The sequence below is a fragment of the Anguilla anguilla genome, chromosome 1 (genome assembly GCF_013347855.1).
Source record: "Anguilla anguilla isolate fAngAng1 chromosome 1, fAngAng1.pri, whole genome shotgun sequence".
Lineage (NCBI taxonomy): Eukaryota > Metazoa > Chordata > Actinopteri > Anguilliformes > Anguillidae > Anguilla > Anguilla anguilla.
The window spans coordinates 10,280,531-10,299,169 of record NC_049201.1 but is presented as its reverse complement, the minus strand read 5'-3'; the positions used below and the strand labels follow the sequence as shown (position 1 = coordinate 10,299,169).

The 18,639-nt window shown below is 40.1% G+C and overlaps 1 protein-coding gene across 5 annotated transcripts in view; it reads left to right on the top strand.

The window, feature by feature from the left end:
• Positions 1-4,364, top strand: part of meis2a (Meis homeobox 2a) — a 78,822-nt gene extending 74,458 nt beyond the window's left edge. For 3 of the 5 annotated variants that reach the window (XM_035419715.1, XM_035419732.1, XM_035419724.1), the window contains exon 12: positions 2,220-4,364. In XM_035419715.1, the coding sequence (XP_035275606.1) occupies positions 2,220-2,428 (209 nt within the window). In that variant the 3' untranslated portion in view covers positions 2,429-4,364. The remainder of the gene's footprint in view (positions 1-2,219) is intronic. The other 2 variants (XM_035419741.1, XM_035419750.1) reach the window with 1 other exon arrangement.
• Positions 4,365-18,639: the final 14,275 nt, after the last annotated feature.

Here is an 18,639-nt window from a genome sequence, read left to right as displayed (position 1 = left end):
TCTGATTAAGACGCCCATTACACCTCCTGCCGGCGCCGTGGCGCTGACATTTGAGAAATCAAGACATATCGCATCCCAGAGGCACCGGGGCATAGGAAATTTTATTTAACACCTAAACTTCGTTGTTCAATGAGGCACAATATAATAACACTTACCTTGATTAAAAGAACCCTTTATATGTAAATAGGTGCCGGATTTTCTGAAGGGTCACCACGGCGATGCCGCCGACAGAGCCCATTTCTCCCTTTTTTTTCCCCTGCCTTTCCTAATGGAGTCAAAAACGTAGAGAGCAATGTTCCCTAAAACAGCCACATAGAGACAACATTTGCTCAGCTTGGATAATTCTTAATATAGGCTATATAATTTCTAGACTATTTAATTACATAACATATTTTATGCTTCATGACCAATTACATTAATAGCTTAATGCAGAGGAATATTATCCTCTCTTGATTTGATTATGCAGCCACACAATATGGTATATTTGGTACTTAATTATCATCAGCCATTGAGCAAGCTGCTGTGCTAGAACAAACAGGGAGAGTGGGTCTGTTCAGTCAGTGTTATTGTCTTCAGATGGTTTTACCACTTCTGTTAATAAAGGGGACACAGATCTACTTAACAGAATGACTGCAGCTTACAAGACTTGAGATTACCAGCTTACAGTGTCAAAAACATCTGCTGGGCTTCTTAACAGGAACTGGTCTAGGTTATGTGGAGGTGAACACAGTTCTTTCCACGCAAGATTGATTGACTTTTTTTTTTTTTTATCGCCGTGATAGTGAGATTTTAAGAGACCGCATTACAAACATGTGCATTTCCGAATGAACCAGTGTGTGAGAAGAGTATTAGAAAGCGCTGCGGCTTTCAGCCAATGAGATTGGCTATTAATCTCAGCCCGCTCCACCCCCCCCTTCCCATACCGGTCTCCGCCTGTGTAATTTCTTAATTGCAGAGTAAGGTAGAGGAATGTAGCGAGTGAGCATGCCTGGTGACCTTTGCGTGACCTCTTTCCTCCTTGCCATGGCTAATCCTCGAGGGGGGTCACATTACGAAGCGCTGCAGCCCAGGCCCCGGCTCTGCCGTCTCCCCAGGCTCCAGGCCCGGGCGTCTTCTCTCCCCTGTCCCTTGCCCTGGTTCTCCCCAGGGTCCAGGGCCCGTTCCCAGGCCTGTTGCTGCGGCCTGTCCCTGGGCAATGAGTCTTGTGCCGCGTGTACCCACGCTGGCTGGCTGGGTCCACTGAAAGCACCCAATGTGTGCTGCTCTACACGGCTCTGGGAAGCCTCGCCCTCCTCCAGTCACAGCATCAGCTCTTGGCATACTGGTGTAGTGTCCCTACACATAGTTACTCTGTCCACAGGATGTGTGCTATTTCTTCTGAAATTGCTGGACTTCACTGGAGTTCTCCTTCTCCTACAGCACTTGCTATACCCCCTCCCTCCCTCCCTCCCTCCCTCTTTCTCTCTCTCGCTCTCTCTCTCTCTCCTCAGCTAGGCCTGTCACTAGCTCAATACACAACCCACTTCCAGGAGGGATGCTTTGTTTGCGTGAAGTGTTTTTTTATTTAGAAAACCTGCATTGTGCGGTATTCTTTGGAATGCATGTTATGATAGTTAAGTGAGTCTACATTATTTAATAAGTTCTTTGAGTGTTCAAATCAAATATATTCATAGTGGTGCATCCCCTCGAGAGAACAACTATTCAGTTTGTCACTAAATTCAGCTGGGAAATTGACTGCTCCTTATGCTGGGTATAACTATAGCTAACATCAATACGGCGCACTTGTTTTCCATATCCTCCCAGCATTCTGTGTAAACGGAGGACTGCGGATCGCATTTCAACCTGCGCACTGGCCAGACTTGTATTGGTCATTCTATATTCTTCCCAAAAATAGCATACTGCTCTCCATCCTTAATGCACTAGATTAAAAAGAAATAGAACTGTTTTGTGTGAATGATAGCAGCAGCAATTTTTTTTTTGCATCAATAGTAGCTCTTTCTCCTGTGACCGTGTGCCCAAATACTTTTACTTCCATGTCGATTAAAATGCATTTTTGTGTTCATATATTAAATAATTTTTTTAATGTGAATCTGTGTGATCAAAGTCAGTTCTCATACGCGGACCAGAATGACATCTGTCACTTTAAATCAGTGCTCCTGAAACGTGGGAAACTTTCGCCTCCTCTTACCCCCGCTCTGTGTCCGCTCTGTGTGTTGCAGCTCTACAAGGCATGGCGGGGGAACGCGTACCTCAGAGCGGTCCTGCGGGCATGAACATGGCACTGCCCGGCTACACCCCTCCCCAGATGGCACCTCACCCCTCCCAGTTACGACACAGACCCCCCACGCACCCGTACCTACCCGGCCACGCCCACCACCCAGCCATGCTGATGCACGGAGGACGCCCCTCCCCCTTCATCCAGGAATGACCATGCCTGTGCAGAGACCCCCCCTGTTGACCCCCATTGACCCCAGCGCCGGTGGACAAGTCCTGGACATCCACGCCCAATAGTATAAGGGAACGTCACAACAAAACAACAGCAACTAAAAGAAAAAAAAACAACAAAAAACAAACAAAAAAAAAAACAAAAAAACAAAACTATTTTAAGACTATTTTTAAGACAAAAGAGAAAAAAGACACATTTTGACCAGAATTGACACTAAAAATGGAATTCCAGACGAGCTGTGATGATTTTTTTTAACTTGTCAATTTTGTTACTTTCAACAACGGAGGACCAAGCTGACAAGATCACTTTGTAAAGTCTTGGGCTTTTGTTAATGATCAACAGAAGATGTTTTGACTTCTTAAACATGAACACATGCACACATATACACATGCACACTAAACAAAAAAAATACACACAAACACTCTGAAGTGACACGCGCAATTTTAAAGAAATCACTCTGGATGATTAAAAAAAAAAAAAGATAAAAAGACTCCAAGAGTTATAACTACTGTAGTATAAAAGTATAGAAACTAAGTTAAAACTTGTGCATTTTCGTTGGTCACTCAATTTATGTTTCCTGAGCTAGTTCTAGAATAAAAGTTTATCCCCACTTTCACACTGTGTGTGTTGTTCCCAAAAGAGAGACTGTCTTGGTGCAGCAATAAAGAGAACATCTCAGTATCTTTTCGAGCGCCCGAAACACAGAGACTGCAGTGGGCAAGCTGTGTTAAATAAGGAACAGAACTACCACCTAAAGATGCTGCTGGACAACACCTGATCTCTCCGGAAAATTCAGTTTGAACATTTTTCATGCCCTTTCTTTGGTTCTTGAATGAATGTTGCCCTGTAGGTAAAGTTCTTAGTTTGAATTGCCCAAGCACTGGATCGTGTTGGTTTTATACATTTTTATTTTAATATTAATATTATTATTTTTGTTTTCGTTTTTTTTTTTTTTTTTTTTTGTATCCTGGACTCTGACTGAAAGAGGCTATTGAAGGAAGCTTAAAGTGGAATAGCAGCACCCTGCAATAGTTCTTGGCCTTTGGATCAATATATTTGCCACATGGACAATACTGACACAACGGTGGATTCTTTGGCACTGAGAGAAGCTATTGATGGTTGATGCACCAAAAACCTAAAAAATAAGAAAAAAAAAGAACTTAAATTATGAACTCAAAGCTTGGAGAAAAGCTTAGAGAATATTGTAACAAACTTCGTACAGAGTTCAGTCTATTAATTGTTTCATGTTAGATATTCTATGTGTTTACCTCAATTGAAAAAGAATGTTTTTGCTAGTTTCAGATCTGCTGTGGCATTGATATTGTATGTCCATGAATTCCTTCCTTTTTCAGCACGTGTTCCTCACTAGAAGAAAAAAAAATGCTGTCTCCCTTAAGCTTTGTCAAAAATACATTAAATACTTGTATGAGGACTGTGACGTTATGTTTAAAAGGTGTTCAGTCACAAATGCTGTAATAAATATTTCATTTTTTGATTTTTGTTAGATTTTTGTGTGCTTAAGTGTGTATTGACAAATGGCGTTACCTAATGGGTCTTCAGAAGGAATATTCCCAAAGTATTATTATTATTATTATTATTATTGGTGTTGTTTTGTTGTATTACTTTTAGTTTTAGGTGTTTACTAGAATTTTGTAAGTCGTGCTATATGTCTAGTTCTGTCTGCAAGGCTACGCGGAGAAAGACTTAGTTGCGCATGGCGTTCTGTCCTCCTAATAACATGAGTCACCTGTAGGTGTTATGCATAATGTCGATGATAGTGATAAAATGATCCAATAAACCAGAATAGTACGCGATATACATAGCAATATGCATTATAACGAGTATAACTGTTTTGCCTTTTATAATCCGCTCAGAAAATATTTTCGAAGCATAAATTATGCTTTTTGATTTCGCCTTTATCTTGAATGCATTCGTGTCTTTGTTATTTAGGCTACGGATTGAGAAAAGAACAAGAAAATAACACGGAGGTATGGTGCTGCCTTATTATCAAAGCTCAGAACGAGTTTTGCTGTTACAAAAGCCTCACCTTGCTTGTTTAATAGCATTTTATAAACTACTTTATAAAATGGAAATTAGAGGTCTTGAAAATGTGAAATGGCAAAAATTAGAAATAGGCCGCTGTGGGGGGATACTGACCAAATATCAAAACTGTTGTCCCGCATTCATATTTATGAGATCTTAGTTTTATTGTCTGAACATACATTTCAATATGTGATGCTTGCTGCATTGTTGGTATTGAAAATTGGAGATGGAATGATATTTATGGTGTGTGTGTGTGTGTGTGTGTGTGTGTGTGTGTAAGGTTGAAGCATAATACAAGTGCATTATGCTTCATAACTGAGGAATCGTGTGCGGTTGAAGAGGGAAATCGGATGTTGGTCTCTGTGCTCCGGCCGCTCTGTGCTCAGTGCCAGAGCACGTACAATTTAGACGGGAAAATTCTGCCACTGGAGAGCGACCCCTACTGGTAGCGCGTAAATTGCCCTGTGGTTAACTGTCATTCCTTTCATTTCTTCGCGCTAGTATTTGCCCGCGGCCACGGGAGTCATACCCTTAAACCAAAAATGACAATCTTACCATTTCTCTGACTGAATTCTTTCCTGACCTACTGGCAGAAACCTAAACATATCAACGGCACGACAGTGTTTCACTTTTTCTTAATATTTTTGCCATTATATTGTAGTAGAAAGCACAATAATACACTATTATTATTATTATTATTATTATTATTATTCCAATCTTCTTCTTCTTCTGATTCTTTTTCTTTTCTTCTCCCAATTCTTCTTATTCTTATTCTTTTTTTTTCTTTTTTGCTGCTACTAATTCTGCTGTTTGCTAAATTCCAATTACAGTAAGACATATATTTCGACCTTAGATAAAATACATGATTATGATTATGATTATAATTATCTCTTTCTGTCCCCCGGGCAAATATGCCCATCTTGTGTGAAAATACAAGATCTGGCCCCACAGTCCTCGTAATTTACCATCCAATCACATAAAGCATAGATAGTCACGGCTGCTGGACATTTCTCTTTTAAACTCCGTGGCTGGCCTCTTTTAGATGGCCTGCAGAACATCAGCTTAGTGTTTCGAGCTGCTTTAGTTGAGGGTAACAAAATCAAAAATGTATGTGTGTCGTGTTCCATATTGCGTCAAGACCCGCCAAATGGCTGGTGTGCGTCTTGATTACATTCGTATGACGACTAAATCTGAAATGCCAAAAAAATCTGCTTTATTACCCGGAAAAGTCTTTCTGGACTTTAATCATTTGCTAGGCTTTGGTTATTGTGCGACATGGATATTGTGCAAAAGAGCAAATTTGGACGTGTGGACGATTTACAAACTGATTTCATATAGTGTAATAGGCCTATAAACATTTTAAAAGGTTAGTTGCTTACCCGCTCACACAAATTCATGGCCATTAAATGTCCACACTAAAAAGTAGGTCTAACGGCAACCAGAGAGATTCACTACTATGTGTAACTTTAGTATTATTTGCATCTGAATTAGAATCCTAGTTATTGCAACAATGTTGGTATCGCGTTTGTGTTTCAAAGAAATGTGTTTTTATTCGGTAAATAAATGATTTCAAAATATGTGCAATATTTGAATTAGACTACTACATTTCGACTTATTTAAATTTAAGATTTTCTACGAAAAATACAATATTTGTATTTCTGCGGATATTTTTAAACCAACGGTTGTCCTAATATCGGATGTAATCGGCATAATGATCATAGAAGCAGTTGTAATATTTATTATGTTTGAGAAAATGTGTGAATAAATTAGTTATCATATAATTTAAAACCTTAATTGTTAACTTCTTTCAGTGTCCGTATTACGTTGAAAACGGACAGAACCTTCGTATTGTGTGGAATTTTATCAGATGAGAGTGAAATACTATGCCTTGATTATAGTGAAGAAGGAATCGTAATATTAATAGTTTTTTTTTTCTTCCTTTTTTTTTTGAGGAGACAGAAGGTAGATTGCCTTCGCCGCTTCTCTTTGCCGATTCGGTCTGACAGGAATGATGGATGATCTAGCCGAGCTAAACAACTCCACCCCTTCATCTCCTCTCTGTCAAAGCTACTTTGGGTACTGCTGCAGGAATAAAATAAGGAATATTCTCCTGCACAACGCGCGCTGGCTTTTTCAGTTTTTCAGCCTCGCTTAGTCAATAACAAGTAGCAGACACCTGAAATTATATTTATTGAAGACTTGAAAATGTAGCCAAAGGTGCTACAGAGGCAACATGCTAATTCCACCAAACCTTTTGTAATTCAAAATTACTTAAAAACATCGAAGTTTACATGATGATGTTATTTGATTTGTAGCACTATTTACTGTAAGAAAATGACATCACAAGACTATAACTAATGATTCTTATGTCAAAGAAAAATAAGATGCCAAATTAAACTATACTGTAAATAAAGAATGGGGTGGACACAAGATTTTTTAAAAAAGATTTTTTTATAACTTAAAAGTAAGTTATACTAGCGAAGGCCTATAATAGGCTACATTTTTTACATTTATATTTTGTACATTGTTTCTTTTATTTTTTACATTAGCCTATTTTTATACTTATAGCCCATTTCATTCGCTTGCCTGTATTATTATTATTATTATTACTACTACTACTACTATCATTGTTGTTGTTATTATTATTATTATCATTATCATCATCATTTCTGTGCCTTTTTAAAATTTCAGCAGTTTCTCTTTCGCCATAAGGTGTTTCTATGACTACGTTATGTATGTGTGAGGGTCAAAAGCGGGGGTTCCGGAGAGAAAAGGCCGCATTTTGGTGATCATTTATCAATGTCAGCCAGATAATGATTCTCACTGCAGTCCCCTATTGATGAGGATAATTACATTAGCTCAGAGTGAGTGATCAATAAAGCACAGAGAAAATGTTTTATTATAGCCAGCCAAAAAGGTTTCTATGAGCCAAGGTTGTTGTTTTCCTTCACTTAACTATTTTAAAAAATAATTTACAAATAAACATATGGAGCTTTTCGTGCACCGACGTAGAACTCTGTTGTAGTTATGCACAAAAACATATAGCCTTCTTTCAACCGTATACTTAATGCAAAATGCCTTTTTTCCCAGGTCGTCTGTAGTCTTTAAAGCTTTCACTGTGAAAAATGGTGTGACTGTTTGAGATTCATTTCGCCAAATAACTGTAACTTCAGTGCTGTGCATCAGTTAAGACAGAAGAAAAAAAAGATCCAGACCAAACGTACAGTCTGAGAATCTACAGTAAAGGAATGGTTCATACTTCATAATAAATGTTATCTTTCTTTACTGGCATTTGCAAAGAAAGTAATAAATGATGATCTAGTTATTTGTGTTAGCCAAACTATTTTTTTTTTCATCACAATAAGATACTAGTTCAGTTGCTGATATTGCAGATAACTGGGACAGATCCAAATTATATTACTAATGACACCATTTTATAAAAGTAAAATGTATATATGCACAAGCAGCCTATGCAGGTCTATAGTTTTGCGGCAGTATATACTACATATTCGGCCAAAAACAAAGTCGAATTTGAAAGAGGAATGGGGTGTCCTTACACCCTGGAAATTCCAAAAGGCCCACTTATGAAAGTACGATGCAGTGCATTAACATTTAAGGAAATTATATGTGGATAAAACATTTGAGTGGGTACTACATATGGTACTGATTTTGTTAATTTATCGTTAGGGATTGAAATAAAAACAATACGCAGGCCTTAATAATAATTAAAATAAAAAATAAAAAAACGACGAGAAAAACATTGGAATTCCAAAAGCATATCAAACCGTTTCAAAGAGATGAATCGTGTATTTCATAAAGGAATAAAAGAGCAGTTCGCCGTGTGTGTGTGTGTGCGTGTGTGTGTGTGTGTGAGTGTGTGTGTGTGTTTTAATTGTCAACAACTCAGTCCCCGCAGGAATGTTGCTAGCTCTTTCGCCTAATTCTCCGAAGTGCTCGATGCCAGCTTCCATTTATTCTTGATGATCAAGCCTGCGGGAGACAATTCGATATAATATGTTTATCATTTATAATATTTTCAATATAATTGTGGTAAAATACGAACGAACAAAAATATCACTCATTTTAAGCTCAGCCACCGTGTCACCGTTGACTATTTTAACTCAAACTCATGACCGTTAAGCTAAATTGACTTGACATAAAAAAACGTTATATATTGGAATAATAATAATAATAATAATAATAATAATAATAATAATAACAACAAGATCAAGTAAGATCATTTAAATTTCATGTAATTTCAAAAATATTCAAAAACATCATATAATATAGGCTATAGCCAAATGGCATGAAAGCAGACCATAACAAAAACTGCATAACAATAGTGTTCAGCAAAATAAAATATTGCAGTGTAGCTCGGCGAATATTAAATAAGAATGCATGAAATATACACACAGCCTTTTCGCGGTTCGATTACATAAACCTGCATCTTTGAATACATGTAGCCTAAACCGAAAATACTTCCTATTAATAATACACGGACGAATGGAAAGCCGAATAAAAAGTATGTTGTGGAAAAGGAGAAAACTAACGACATGGTTTTCCGTTAGGGGGGAAAATCAGATTAATAACTAGCAGGGTAATGTTGAGGACTTTTTCCGCTTGATCGCTTTTTTGAATTAGAGCCGATTTCTTCACACTCCAGCGGTGCTTGTCTTCTTAAAAATGAGTGACAGATCCCCCCCTCCTCTCTTTTTTCTCCCTCGAACTTAATGATGCAAAATTTCTAATTAGTTAAATCACATCGCTAAAGGGTGCAAAATTGGCTAGGAGAATCGAAATGGTCAGTCCCTGTGATGTAAAAATAAAAAGGGACATCTGACTTGAAAAATAAATAAAGCGCAATAAAATAAAATAGCTCGGAGTTTAGTAAAGCCTCAAGGATCTTAGCCTTTATATTTCAATCAGTTAAGATTTAATTAGCAACCCCCGGGCTGGGCGATCTGATATTTCCTCATTAGGCACTCCTCGCTAATACTGAGTGTTAGATTGTCTTAAAGGTTGTCAACATATGACCAGTTTTTACAGTGAAATAATCAGGGTTTATAGCTGGAGGACTCAAGATCTGCAAATAAATCCTGCTTGGATCAGCGGAACTAACAGGCGAAAAAATGTTGATAATTTATCGTTGTGTTTCCTAACTTGCATTAATGTATAATTTTTCAGTTATTTGAACAAAAAAAGGTTAGAAATATCTTGCGGGTAGCTCAGGGCAGCAAAGTGAGACATTTCACAAGAACTGTAAATAACAGGGAAAAAGCAGGGATTGGGTAAAGAAATACGAAGAAAAACACGGGGTGGGAATAGAGAGAGAGAGAGAGCTGCGTTCGCAATGCTTCTTCCCCCGTGCCAAAGCCAACAGAAGGAAACCTGGCCCAATGTTGCTGCAACGTCATGGCGACCCCCTCTGGAGGAAAAAGGAAATGTCTATGTAGGTAATTCACTGTATTTTCATTTTTTCTTTAATTAAAAAGGCAGCCTATATTTTAATTGGTTATTGCCATTCATGCATAGCGAAAGCGTCAAATTACTGAAATGAAAAACACCACAAACATAAAATATTGCATGTACAATTTAAAGAATTTTTTTTCAAACGATTCAAAGGCTTATCTTATAATGGATTTGTTTAGAACACACAACATACATTCGATATTTCTGATCATACGCAGGCCTATTTTACGAATATGGAATTTAGGTCATCAATTTTGTGTAATTATAGCATGGTATGGTAACAATAGACAACTAGTAACCTTCGGGAGAGGGTGAAACTTTATCTTTATAAGGTAACCATCGTCAAATTCATAAGAATAATAGGCCTAATTATAGGAAGAGACACTATAATATAGATGCACATTTGAAAATAAGGTCTAGTAACATGTACAGCAAAGCCTCACCGTACTGTTTTAATAGAATCTACAGTCGATAAAATATGACAGCGAATGAATTTTCAATATTTTAAATTCGTATTCACAATGTTTACTTTTGCATTTCTAAGGTAGTGTCATATAACCATAAGCAAAACGATAATGCATGTGACTTGGTGTAGGTTACCCCTAAAGGCTCTTTACATATATTTAATCACAGGTAGGACCTATTTATGTATGTTGAAGGTGGGCTATTGATTGTCTAGTCAATAAATTATCGATTTAAGGTTCAATAAGTTTCACTGGGGACCTGTTGCTCGTAATACATATTATTTGGCTTGCTTTTATAATCTTGGAAATTTTATAATTTCGGGTTTTTTTTTTTCAATATCAAATCACCAAGTAAGCAGATTCAGTTGTCGCCAATATCCTCAGTAAATATACTGGCGATAAAAGTACGACCCACCCTATACACTCCAGGCCTGCTATCGTTAATCTTGAACTGTTATAAGATTATAACAAATAATGGCATCAGTAGGCCAATCATTATCCTCTTGGATCTTCATGATCTTTACAATCGAAATAAAGTGTATGTGTGTGTGTGTGTGTGAGAGAGAGAGAGAGAGAGAGAGAGAGAGAGGGTGGGGGTAGACAGTTGGTGTCATCTGCCATGAACCCTTGCATGTCGAGTGTGACTGATAATTTCGGAGAAATTTTAAAGAACATCGATGGATAAAATGCAAATTCATGTAAAATTTAAACAACATTAATAAATATAGTTTAAAAACTATATTAATGAAAATAAAAACAGCAATACAGTTTATAATAATAATAATAATAATAATAATAATTATTATTATTATTATTATACAGGAAATAAAAAAATATTGGTATAGTGTGGTTTTGTAGTGTGCGTATGTGTTGGGGGGGGGGGGGGGGGGTTGGACAATGTGCCAATGAAATGTATGGGGGTCTGAACTGAACATTTTGTTCCCTTTTTATTTTTTGAAAAAGCCAAAATAATTTTGTTTACTAGTCTACTAATTATCACAAAAGTTCAGTTAGGAGTGCAATTATAGATTACACAAAATTAGCTCTTGAGAGACTTTCATACACAATTGTCTTAGCGCTCACTCACAGGAGAAAGTGCTTAGAGCTCCAAACTGAGCAAACGTTGATGTTGCCTACTCGATAACGAGACTCGGTGCACATTTTAAAACCAGATATGGTCATATTATGAATGCACACCTCGTTAACGACCCCACCTCTCCCTAAAGAAATTAGTTACGGATTTGTTAAAGAAACGCATAAATCATGCCAGCATATAGTACAGTATGTTAGAACAGGCTGCACTACACCACAGCCTATACCCTTATACAGCATTAGCTCTGTTTGTTTTGACATTTGTGACGATTTTCAATATTTCAAATAAGATGTTATTTGCATAGACATTCCACAATTACATAGCCTATGTAAATTTCAAAGTATGACTGCACTGTTGCAGAGGTACTGGACTCAAGAGCCACCATCATAAGAATGCAATTTGCCTTGTTAACACTACACATAATGATGAAATGTTTTTAATACAAGACGAGCATTTAGGCTATTTCACACCTTGAATTGACAACAGGCGGTGGACAGGCCTGTAATCAAAAAATAAACAATGTAAGTTAAATATTTTTCACGGGTAAAGAAATGCGCAAGTTCAACAGTGGTAGGCCTATCAGCCGTTTTAAGTATTATTTAACGCGCGAGTTCAATACAGGTTGTCAAATGCGCTTATCTGAGCTGAGGTAGCCAACATCACGTCTGTTTATATCCGCTCTCAAGAGTTTTTCTTTGTCAACACTGGCATCCTGCGACTTCCCTCACCCCAGCTAATTGTTCTGACACCGGATATAAAGGGTGACTTTCCTACATCGAAGCAGAAAACCGTCGCGAAAATTCAGTCACCAGTAGTGCTACGGCAGCTCAACCAAAAACTGCAAACGTCAGGGGCTGACCTACTGTTTGCTGTAGTTTTTTTTTTTTTTTAAAACTGCGTGTGCACAGCTAGCTAGGTTTTATTTTAATTTGTGTAGGTATGTTATCCCGACTCTGAGAGTACAGTCTTCCCATTCCACATTGGTAAGATTGCAAGCAGTGAGTAAATCAGCACCCCTGTCCGCTTGTCTCCCAGGACAACAGTGCCAGGCCATGTTCATGCAAAGGCACACTTGCCAGAAGAAGTGGCTGCAGGATATAGGAGAGAGAAACGGTATGCCCTGTTAGCAGCCAGAAGCTTTGGTGATGAAATGTAATAGTTGGTGTCAAGAACTTTTTTTAGCCAAGCACCTCAGCTGGTGGCAATAAATAGCACAAGATGTTCAAACTATGACATAAGCAAATTCAGGTTTCTCTCAACCCATTGCTTTATTTTATTTTATTATTTTTGAGGCAATGCACACATTAAAGGCATTGTGTGTGTGAATTGCAGTCAAGTTACCTTAACAGAAGGTGTTCAAATATAAAAAAAACAACAACACATGCAATCACACAGCCACTCTAGGACTGCAGTGCTCGCCGTACACTTATTCTAAGGTTGCGGGAGTCCAGGCCATACATTACCTGAGGAGTTACCTTGACACAATATAAACATTGCGTCTACAGTATGGAATTGCTTGGGTTGGGTTGTGGGGAAAGACAAGGACACACCTGGAGACAGGAAATCTTTAGAAAGTGAAACACACTTTATTACACACCTGAAGTGCTTGGCTGGGGTCTGTAATCTGTGTGAAAGTGCCAACTGCTTTTTTAATGGATACATTATAGTGGAGCTCTGTGGATTCTCAATGAGCCATTGATGCTCACTGAGCCATAGAACTGCAAGATAATAATAATAATAACAATAATAATAATAATAATAATAATAATAATACATGCACACAGACATACACAGTAAAAGGTCCAGTGTTAATTCAATTCTAACAGATAACATTTGGTACCAATGGTTAGAGTTGAAGTAACACTGGACATTTTATTGTGTGCATACACCTTTATGTTCTTGTTAGGTTTTTTCATGAAAATACTATTCCTACAATATACAAATGGAACAAAAAACATGCTTTTCACACATTAAAATTACAAGTTGTTTATTTATTAATTAATAATTAAAACAGATTGTGTTAGATACAGAAATAATAACATGCAACAGTTCATTGATTTAAGTTTCATTATAATAAACTAAAACGAAGAAAATGAGTCAGCTGAACAGAACCAGAGAAAGTGACGGCCATGCTACCATTGAAATTAGGTTTTTTTCTTTTAAACATTCTGAAACCTTCTGCATTGCACAGAGATGTTTAAAGGAAATAATTTAAAAACATTGAGATCATTATACATCTACTAATACCACTACTACAACTACCACTAACACTACTACTACCACCACCTATAATAATAATAATAAAAATAATAATATAGCGAATGTGTTCTGTCCTGGAGTACGCTTGACAGCACTTAAAATTAATCCACATGAATACAGAGAAACGCGAACAACACGAACAGACAGAGGCCCATTTGACTGGATGGATCAGATATTGGCTACATAATCTCCTTTCTTATGGGGACATCAGATAAAAAAAATGCTGCATCGGGCCAGAATCTTTGCACAGGTCGTATCCTCCTCTGGCTGGTGAAAGAAAATGTGATGTAAAAATGACAAACAGCACACAGATCACAGGTGGAGCTACGGCACGCACAGAACACTCTGCAAAATAGTTAATTACTCACCAAGCCAGGTCCACCAGTCACAAAGACTCCAGGAACATCACACCCCCCCACCCCCTCCAAATGAAAAAAAAAAAAAATCTAGCCCCGACCTCAGCCCTCTATGATTCCAAGCAGAAAAATATTATGTTGCCAATGGTAACAATTTAATAAAATAACCAATCACATCTGCCCTTTCAAACATATCCAAAATTAGGCAGGGCCACACGTAATATGGAGCCCTCTTTGTGTTATGATTTTTAGCAGTATTTACTGCGTTATGATAAACGATCACTGAGGCTGTTTTGACAAAAGCTGGATATTTATGAATGGGTGCCTGCCTGCCCTGCAGTGTGAACTCGGGTGAGCAGGATTAGCAGTTGGGATGCTGTTTTGGTAGCGGCTGCAGAAGGAGGTTTTACTTTCCTCTCTTTAATAATCGAAGGCTAAGGCTGAGGCTGAGGCGACAGTGGCAGCGCCCCCCCCACAAAACCCCCCCCCCCACCCCCTCCCCTCGCCGGGAACATTTTTTTCATAATAACAAGCCAGTGACAGCTCTCATCAGGAGACCCCGCTCGCGATCGGGAACTTGTGGGAGGGTGCAGCCGGGTTTGTTTTTCCTGTATCAAATTTTCTGCAACCCCCTCCAGCTACGGAATCACATTTTCCTAACTCATATTTTTAATCACACGTCTTTAGAATGTCACGCCGCTCCCCGCTCGCGCTCCTGAGCGCCGTGGCGCCGCCGCGTGCCGCGCGGGGCCGGGGACGTCAGGTTCGGACCGCGCCGGGACGCGAGACGGCACGGAATCTGGGTCACGTCTGTCAAGGCCCAAATGCCAGTCGGGCGCTGACCTTTAGGATGGCGACACCGCTGCCTCCGTGCAGGAGGAGCAGCCGTCCGCACATGCCTGGGAAGGCACTCTTTTCCACGACTCCCATCAAAGGCCGTTTTCTTTGTTGTGTGTATGTTTTTTTTTCTTCTTCTCCCCAGCCACGTCTATACGATTCGCCACAGGAAGGACAAATCGAACTAGACATCCCGCCTGGACAACTAAACGTGACGTGTGACATATCAGCGGAACCAAAAGGGGTGCGGCGTCCGTCAGTGGTTTAAAGACGCAACATGGATCACTATAGCGAGGACTGGCAAACTGAAATATACTTATTGTCAGAATTTGAGAGCGCTCATAAAGCTTCCGCGGTAACTTGCGGGACTTTAACCTGGATGTCGGACGCAGTACCTCCGATGATAAGAAGCCCAGTCAACACCTTTCAGCGCACAAATATCATATCCATCAAGGATATCGGAGTTTCCACCAGCCAGCAATTATCATTACTGGTAGTGACTAGTGTTACTGTCTGGGGTAAAATGACGCTCTGTGCTATTTGGTGTCATCGCAAAAATGGAGATATATTTATGGAGCACACTGGGTGTGTCTGATCTGGGGTCAGAGCAGAGTCAGACTAACCAACCTTTGGAGTTCCTTGGTCTTCCTCTGCCAGGAGTGATGTCATCACTTCCCAGAATTCCTTCAGCAATCTCCATCTCCCCCTGTGTGGGCTATGCCTGGGTAACCCCTGTAACACCCACTGCTTGCACTCTGCTCCACCCTTCCTGGCCATATCACCTTGTCAATCACACTTTGGCCTGGTGGGGTTTTTTTTTTTTTTTTTTTTTCTTTGGCTTTTTAAATAAACTTTTAATGGAGGTGCTTCAAAAGCAGCAGCACTTAAGGTATCAGCTTCCCCTTGGCTCAGGAGAGAGAGTGCAGCATTACCCTTTCGGTTATTCATCTTAAGAAGACCTTGCGAGTCCGTGCTCCTCTCCAGAAACTTTATATTGCAGCCTGGCAATCTCTGCAGGAGGAGAGCGACTGAGATTACTTTCCAAGCGCACAGTAATTCCTGCGGTAGACATGGGCCGAAGTTCCCCGATGCTAAGCGAGAGGGATCTTGGTGGATGTTGGATGCCCACTCAACCGGCAGGATTGCCTGCTACTGGGGAAGCTCGTTCCACTGCCCTCTCCTCTCAATCTGGGCTGTCCTGGTGGCCTCTAACAGTGGATTAGACTCCCCAGGGAGGAGGCACCTCAGAACAGATTATAAACTTCCAAAAGGCTGGACAGCCGCACTTCAGTCTTGACCTCCGTGGGCTGCTGCTGTACCACAGAGGTTGTGGTCCGTTGGTGGTTGCTGAGGCACCTCAAGGCCTCCCAGCTTGGCTCGAGGTGAAAAGCAGTAAATACGTGATTATCTGAGAGCTACAGCATCACTGCTGGAAATCCACAGACACAGCAAATTCATACAGGTGAAACAGTATACATACAAAAGTTAGTGGAATGATACAGATTTAAGGGTGGACTGCTATCAACAATGAATACAGCTCTCACGGCTTATTTTCCCTCAAAGCAAACCAATGGGCTTTCAAAATACAATAACAATGCATGGTCTTGTGATTTGGAATTAAAACATGTAGCATTTATACAACTTAAACGTATCTGTGCCTCTTGTACACCTTACACGAATAATATCACAATGGAAACAAAGGACATAGGGGATATTTGACCCTAATTAGTCCATAACCCAGGACTAAACACCCGTGTCAATAAGACAATTGACTAAAGTGTGATATTTCATACCAGACCAGGGCCAGTCACAGTCTGCGAAAGAGCCATGTCCCTGTGGCATTCTAATTACAAGCCACATCTTACAGTTGGGGGCCAAGGGAGGTGTTGTCCACGCTCATTTTAAAATGATATCAGATTACAAGCAAACGGAGCATTAGGAGTCTCGGCCCCAGAGGCTGATCGCTCGAGTAGAGCCTTATTTGGAAAGCTTTGCAAGGGGGTCATTGTTGACAAGAACAATGAGCATAAATAGAGGCCGTGAGCGAAACACAAAAATAAAGACGTCTTTCAAAATAATTTAATAGAAACTTTTTTTTATTTATACTTGCAAAGTGGAAATCTCAAATGGCACTGGCATCACTACGCTCCTTTGAAGTGGACTTAAAAAAAAAAAAAAAAAGTATTTGGTTTGCATTGTGTGCAGAAACTAATTTATATGGCCTGACCCAGGCTCCTCTTTGTGCAACAGCCATCTTGGAAAACAATGGCAGGAAGGCTTGAAACCCGAGAGGAACTGAATCTGCTGTTTACCGTTTTATTCATCATTACATTTTCCCCCGTTAAAAAGCCTTGTTTTTCTGCCCAAGAGGAGCTGTAAAGTGATGTCTAAGCATTCCAGGCCCATGCAATAAGGTAGTGTTTACTAGGCACTGGGGGACAGTTGTTTTGTACCACTCCGAGAGGGCATGACCGAGGAAATCATGGCCTACCCTGACCCAGGCCCGACCCCGGTCCTCCTGGCAGGATCAGGCCTGAATGGGAGTGGTTAAAGGTTAGAGGTTTAAAGGTAACAAATCATGCGGCAGTTTACTGGTATTTAAACCTCTCACCCGGGCACAGCCACCCGCCCAAGGGCCATGCAGCAAGCGGCATCGCCCAACGCATGAGGTTGCCGCAATGGAAGCGGACCGCTTCAGGTAACCCTCACCGCCGCGATACAGTTAAAACCAGACCGGGGAGAGGGGTATGGGGGGTGTGGTCAAGGCTGGGGAAAAGGAAGGAAGGGGGCCAGGGACGGTCCTGATTGGCCAATGTCCAACCTCGGCCCCTAGCCATTTGTGCCTTCTGGAAAGACAGGCGGAGGGGGTGTGTCAGCGTTTTACCACCTTTGTGCTTGTGTGTGTGTGTGTGTGTATGTCTGTGCATAAGAGCATTCATTTACATTACTCTATAAGTACACATTAATATAGTGTATTGCAACTGGTCTTTTTATCCACGTATGGCATACGTCCATGAAAATGCAATGGTATTTACTGAATAACTGACAGAAACCGACATGCACCACTCTTGTTGCTATATGGTTGGTTAGCCCGTAATAAGTTGGTTGAACCCACAACCTCAAGACATGATAGCGGGAAGTAGAACTAAAGTGCGCAATACAGTCAATGCACATGACAAAATGAGTTTGGATTTCAATAAACAGAAAAACGACTTCGCAGCGTTTCTCCGACGCGAGCGAAATAAACATTTTTTTTTTCCCGGTGGCGAAGCCGCTCCCTCGTCTCCCTCATTCCTCTCTCGGAGAAAGGACCCCCTATCGCCAGTCCATATATGCCATTGAAAACATCATTCAATTTTACGCTCGCTTCTCCGTCCTGCTTTGGCTGTGTTTCTCCCATTAGGACCCGCTCATAAAGAAGGCCTGGCTGTAAAGTTTGCCTGCCGAGATGTACAGCCTTGGAAGACAAAACTGCCCCCTCAGAACCGCCAGTTCCGCAGAACCGAAGCGTCTGGTTTTTACAAAGACTTATTGTGCTGTACGGTAGCGCCGCGCTCAACACCGCCGCCAGAGAAACCGCTAACTGGCGTGCTCAGCGGAACCCGGATTCGCTGAAATACATGCGTGCGGCACATGACAAAGGAACAACCCAAGCAAAAGTTCTAGAGCAGA